General features: G+C 50.6%; 1 protein-coding gene across 1 annotated transcript; it reads left to right on the top strand.

Moving 5' to 3' along the window:
- The first annotated feature begins 478 nt into the window (after nucleotides 1–478).
- RTP1 (receptor transporter protein 1) lies at nucleotides 479–4563 on the top strand. The gene is made up of 2 exons (XM_046659537.1): nucleotides 479–1161; nucleotides 2970–4563. The coding sequence occupies exons 1-2, from the start codon at nucleotides 890–892 to the stop codon at nucleotides 3487–3489; spliced, it is 792 nt and encodes a 263-aa protein (XP_046515493.1). The 5' UTR covers nucleotides 479–889; the 3' UTR covers nucleotides 3490–4563.
- The last annotated feature ends 2039 nt before the right edge of the window (nucleotides 4564–6602 follow it).

Below are 6602 nucleotides of genomic sequence, written 5' to 3'. Positions count from 1 at the left end.
TATTTTTGCCTTATTTTATCTATATTTTACAATTTTTCTATAATAAACCTGTATGACTTTTATAAAGGAAAAATGATTTATTAAAAAATAGCAGGAGAGGCACCTATAGAAAAGGCTGTTTTTTCCCATGGATATTGTGTTCCTCTTCTATAATCAAGTTGAAAATCATCTTTTCTGCTCCTGCCAGGCTGATGGAATGGCTCCCAGCTTTGAGCACAGGTGGCTGGTCTTACACTTGGCTGTCACAGCACAGATCCCGTTGTGTTCTGGTTACTCGGTACATACCCAGTTACAACCACCTGTCATAGAACCTGGCATATGTTTGAAATGAATGAATTAATGAATTGGTATGGCCTCAAGAGCTTAGTGAGTCCCAGGCTCCTGATCTGTACCGTGGCAATAACAATTGTGGGTAAAGAGACCTCCAGTCATTTTTGTAAATGGCAAGTGCTGGTCACGAGATGTGTGGGGGTGCAGAGAGAGTTTATTATTATTGCTGCATCTATTAACAGGTCTATATCTTCCCATCCCTTAATTCTCTTTGGCTCCCTAAGGCATCATGGTTACCATAGCAGCTAGATGCTGATGATGCCTTCAGGGGCAGGAAGGTGAAGCTGAACCAGCTCCCAGGTCCTTGCCTCCACATGCCCTTTGCAGGCCAGAGTGACTTGGGCTGAAGCTCAGCCTCTTTCAGGCCCCCCATCCTGCCTCGGGTACTGAGACCGACAAACCCTGCCTCTGCAGCCTCAGTTCGGGGCCCTGAAACACCCCCTAGGAGACTCTCTCCTCCCCAAGCTCTGTCTCTTGGCACCCTGCCTGGTTGCCGTGGAAACAGGTTCCACTGCGGACAAAGGAGGGAGCTGGGTCCTGCTTGATTCCAGTCCTGTCGATGAGGATTTTTAGACCGTGGAGACTGCGCTGCCCTGCCCTGCACCTGCCCTCGCTCTCTGTATTCTCACTCAGGTGGAGCCTGCCCACCCCCGCCACTGACGAGACCATGTGTAAAAGCGTGACCACAGAAGAATGGAAGAAAGTCTTCTACGAGAAGATGGAGGAGGCAAAGCCGGCTGACAGCTGGGACCTCATCATAGATCCCAACCTCAAGCACAATGTGCTGGCCCCTGGCTGGAAGCAGTACTTGGAATTGCATGCCTCGGGCAGGTGAGTACCTCAGTAAGTAGAGGCCCTGGAGGCAGCCCCTGGGGCACCTTCAAAGAGTAGACGGAGACCTGGAGAACCCAGGTGCTTAGGGTCAGTCTAAGCGGGAGGCAGAAAAAGGGTCCCTCCCTGGGAATTGGGACACTTGAACTTGATTCTAGCTGTTCCCCTGAGCACAGGTGTAACTTTCCTTCTCTGAGCCATAGTTTCCCCTTCTAGAAAAAGAGATGGAATATATTTATTCGTTCTAAACTCTGACATTTTACCTATTTTCAGATTTTAATAATCTCTTAAAAATGGTTGAAAACTAAGAGAAGGAGGGTTTCAGGTCCACTGAGGGTCAAAAGGTCTGTGCTCTGGTCCTGGGACAGTTGAGTTTCAATCTATTTAATTTAGCTTGACTTAATATAAAGTATTGTACACATGAAGTGTACTGGAAAATGCCTCTTCTCTTAGCTCCACAGCTCTTGAGTAATTCACTTACCTTCTTGGACCTCATTTTCCCCTTTTGCAAAAGGAGGGGTTAGCCTAGATCCTTGCCTTCCGGTTCACGGAGCAGCAGCATAACTATCATCTGAAACTTGTTAAAGATGCAGAATCTCGGGCCTCATTCTAGACCTACTCACTCAGAATCGGCATTTCAACAGATCTGAATTTCAACAAGGTCCCTAGATGATTTGTATGTAAAATCATATCTGAGATGACTTTCCAGCACTCCTGTCCACAGGTCTATTACGTAAAGACTTACCTTTGGGACATAAGATGGGAGGCTAGGTGGTGCACCCTGGGGGTGAGAAGCAAGGCCTTCCTTCCTGCCCTGGTTCAGTCCATTCAATTCAATTGAAGAAACATCTATCAAGCACCTGTTATGTGCTGGGTACTGGCTCTGCCTCTAACTAGCTGTGTGTACACGGATCACCATCTTTTCTGTGCCTCAGAGTAGAACAAAGTGTTAATCAAGTGATTTCTAAGGTCCCTCCAGTTCTATTTTCCAAGCCAAGTTTTGTAGTCTAGTCTGGGAGAGGGGAAACAGTCCTCAAAGGATGTGAGTGAAAGAGAAGAGATGAGAATGAAAACATGAAACCCCTAAACTAGCTGATGAGAGGGGCTCAAAGGGCTGGACATTTGTTGGCAGGGCCTAGGAGCTTCCTGAAGACCTGGAAAGATTGTGGGGCTGAGTGGGGAGGGCTTATGGCCCCTCCAGACCTGGCTGGTGACCTGTGATCCCCAGCTGGCCCAAGTCAGCTCACTCTGGGCCTTGGGATGCATTAACCTTGCCACTGGCCCAGAGGTGAGAAGTGGTGATGGTGTCATTTTCTCCTGATTTGAGTCTAGCCTGTTCAGTCGGTGCTGACAGCTAAGAATATGTGGATGGCTTAAGCGTTTCCTATATGGTGCAGGCCATTCCCTGCTATCAGACTCAAAGGTAATCTGAGCAGGAAGGACTCACTAGTGCACCGTGAGCACTTTACAGATGAGGAAAGATGCCCAGAACCAAAGTCCCAAGGGCAAGGCCTGCGGGTATTGGGATGGAGAGATCCGAGGCCTCTGCAGAGCACCGAGGAGGTGGGCTGGTAAGGACAGAGCTCTGCTGGATGCCAGGTGCATCCTGAGGTGCCCGCTCTGGTCCTACAGGGCACAAGGGGCAGGCTGGGTGGCAGCCTGGGGATAGCTAATGAACCCATGGGGCAGTAAACACACCGCCTTTACCTCCACCTCTAGGCTCTGCTTACTTCCCCTAACCCCCTTCCTGGAGCTGTTTCCACCACCTCCACTCCATCCTCTCCTCCTACTGCTCCCCCTTCCCGCAGGTTCCACTGCTCCTGGTGCTGGCATACCTGGCAGTCGCCCCACGTGGTCATCCTCTTCCACATGCACCTGGACCGTGCCCAGCGGGCAGGCTCCGTGCGCATGCGCGTCTTCAAGCAGCTGTGCTACGAGTGCGGCACCTCGCGGCTGGACGAGTCCAGCATGCTGGAGGAGAACATCGAGAGCCTGGTGGACAACCTCATCACCAGCCTGCGTGAGCAGTGCTATGGCGAGCGTGGTGGCCAGTACCGCATCCACGTGGCCAGCCGCCAAGATAACCGGCGGCACCGCGGCGAGTTCTGCGAGGCCTGCCAGGAGGGCATCGTGCACTGGAAGCCTAGCGAGAAGCTGCTGGAGGAGGAGGCGACCACCTACACCTTCTCCCGGGCGCCCAGCCCCACCAAGCCGCAAGCCGAGGAGGGTTCAGGCTGCAACTTCTTCTCTATCCCGTGGTGCTTGTTTTGGGCCACGGTCCTGCTGCTGATCATCTACCTGCAGTTCTCCTTCCGCAGTTCCTTCTAGGATTCCCCTTGGTGGGCCCGGGGGCACTCTAAGGTCCCAAGGCCTGTAGGGGCCAGCCAGCTAGTGCGAGGGGGCGAAGAGAGACCTGGGTTGGGTGGGAGTGGGGTTGAATTCTAGCCCTGGTGCCGCCACTGACTCGGTGGGGACCCTCGACAAATCACCTAGTTTTTCCATCAATAAAATTAAGGATTTGGGCTAGACCATTGGTTTTTCAAAGTGAAACCCAGGGCCTCAACGTTCTGCATAGGTCCCTCAGGAACTTTTGGATTTGGAAGGTAGTCTGAGTAAGTGGGCTTCCTATCCTGGTCAAACCAGCCATCCCCAACTCCTACCTCCTCTCTTGCTTTAATCAGAACAGCTCCGTCTTAGATGGAGTTCCATTTGAGAGTTTTGTATGAAAAAAATTCAACTGCTTTAAAAAATTTTGAAAATTACAGGATGAGGTGATCTCAAAGGTCTTTCCACAGTGATGAGCTCATCCTTGCTTTCTTAACTCTGCACCCCTACCCCTCATTATCTCCCACACCTGGAGCTGCAGCCTTAAATTAGCCTCTGCCTAGTGTGTGAGTCTCATCCACGGCTCTGCCTCCATGCACACAGCAGAGGTTCCTCTTGAAGAGAGAGAGGTGGGGGCACTAGGCTGTCCCTTTGTTGCTGGGCACCCAGGGTCCCTTCTGTTCCCCACACTCCCAGCTTCCCCCCACTCAAGGTGGATTCTGGGGTCTGCCTGGCTCAGAGATGGTGGTTGTGGTGGAGTCCCACAGAGCTAGGCTTTCCATCCATTGAATATGAAGTGGCCCAGAATTTAGGGGAGGTTAGAAGATAGAGTGTTAGAAGCAAAGCACAAAATCTCTAGCAAACAAATATAATGACTTTCCATTATAATGAAGAGTCTTCAGAGTTCAGGGACCAGAGGTCAGGGACCAAGTCTGCCTGATTCTCAGTGGCTCTGATGGCCAGAACACAGGAGCAGGGGCCTGGCCTCCTGGGCCCTTTGCTGCAACCCTCACTGGGGGGCTTTCTTACATGGCCATGCATGGGCCCTCTCACCAAAGATCAGCTGTCCACCTAGAACCACCAGGATGGGGGTCATTAGCAAGAAGGGAGCGTTAAAGATGTGAAGTGCTTTGCTCATAGTGAAGTGCACGGGTATGTGGGTGAATCTTATATTACTTTGAAGTGGGATGCAATAGGGTTTGGAGTGGAAGGAGAGAAGACTTTCTGTTAGTAGGGCTATGAAGTGGGGTGTCAGGGGAGGCAGAAAGGAGAAAGTGGGATGCCACCCTGCACTTCTCAGGGTCCTCGTTCACCCCACTTCTGTTAGTAAGTTGACTGCCTCTCCCCCTTCCCCCACCACTCCCCTTGTAATAGAAAGTCACCACCATCTAGTGGTGGAGGGAGGAGGGCCACTCATATGAAGATGGGATACTTTAATAAAGACGAGCTATCTTCTGTCATGCTTAGTAGTCATTAATGTGTGTGCTTGGGATTCACAGCAGTCCTTGATCTGTAATGGGCTGTTGGATCACCCTCCGCCATCCCCTCTACCCACTTCTGAGGACCCCACATAAGGCTTTATCTAGCTCCAGCTTCAAAGTCTGGGCCAGTCTTGTCTGTAGTCAGGAGGGGTGTAGGCAGCACTTGGTCAGTCCTCTAGGGGACTCAGCGTAAGACCAGTCTTACTCCTGCCCTTGCTCTGCTTCTAGCGACTGGCTGGTGACTTCCTTCACTTCATTCATGCAGTATTTATTCCTTTATCCAGGCCACATATCTTGAGCACCTTCTATCTGGCAAGCCCTGATTTGGGTGCTGGGATCCAGTGGGCACTCAGTGGGCAGGCCCTGTCTCTCAGCCATCTCTCTTTACTGCAGAAGTTCTCAACCCTGGCTGCACTTTAGAACTCCTGGGGAGCTATTAAGGAAATATTGGTGCCCAGCCTCCAGCCCAGACCAATAGAGTCAGAATTTCTGGGCCTGAGGCCTGAGCATCTGAATTAGAATAAGACTCACAGGTGATCCACCTGTGCTGCCTGGTATAATGCTTCTCACTGAGGAGCAGACTTCCCCTTGCACCCAGTCTTATAATGATGAGCCCTGAGAACTTCCTCGTGGACCTGCCTTGGATTCTCTAGGACTAGGGCTCAGCTTCCCTGAGCACTCCGCACTCCCTGCCCTGGGGACTTGACTCTCCCTCAAACCTTCCTGCTCCAGCCTGTCTGCCTGCTCTGACGGCTTTATCCTGCTCTGAGAAGCTTCAGTATTGAGCTCTGCCACTTTGCCCAGATGACCATCAAACTTTGTTATAATTACTTGTCTATGGCTATACTCCCTGCTAGAATGTGACCACAGTGCAGAAGTGACTTACCCCAGGTCCCATTGCCAGGTCGTAGCAGTCCAAGGAGTCGAACCCTCACCTAATTTTAGTCCAGAACTCTTTTCTAAAACATTAAGCCTCTTCCTGCTCTGTAGGAGGATGTTTGCAATCGATGGAGGCCTCCCCTTATATCTCTTATACTTGCTACAGATGGAGAGTTCTAGCCTTGCTCACTGGCTCAGAACTTGTCTTGCAAAGAACTTCTCTGGGACAGTTCTTTCTCTGTGAACATGGCCACATGCCACATGATGAACTTGTTAGATGTAGCCTAGGTATTATAAATAAACTAAGGGACATTCCAGGATTCCAAGCTCTCTCCCACTAGAGCTTCTGTGCACTGGTCTTGATGTTCAAGCCAGGAAGAGACTCACAGGCACTGAATTGTGGTTCCAGAGGCTGAAATCCTCACTTCCCTCAAACTCTTCAGGACAGGGGACCAGCCCAATGGGAGAACTCTTTCTGGGGGCCAGGAGCCCTGAGAACCAAGGAGATCGCCAACTAAGGACAATCTCAATGTATTAAGTCCATAAACCATCAGAGCTGTAAGACAGATATGAGACATCTCCATCTAGGGCCCTTATTTTATGGGTAAGAAACTGAAGCCTAGAGAAAATAAGGAAATTGACCAGCATTGTCCAATAGGCAGTAAGGGAAAATCATGAAATTTGGGGTCAAGAAACACTTGAGTCCTGGCTCTGCTACTTACCAGCTGTATGGCCTTAGGAAAGTTACTTAATCTC

This window comes from Equus quagga, chromosome 4, assembly GCF_021613505.1.
Source record: "Equus quagga isolate Etosha38 chromosome 4, UCLA_HA_Equagga_1.0, whole genome shotgun sequence".
In the NCBI taxonomy this organism is placed as follows: Eukaryota; Metazoa; Chordata; class Mammalia; order Perissodactyla; family Equidae; genus Equus; species Equus quagga.
This window is presented reverse-complemented; position numbering and strand designations above follow the sequence as displayed.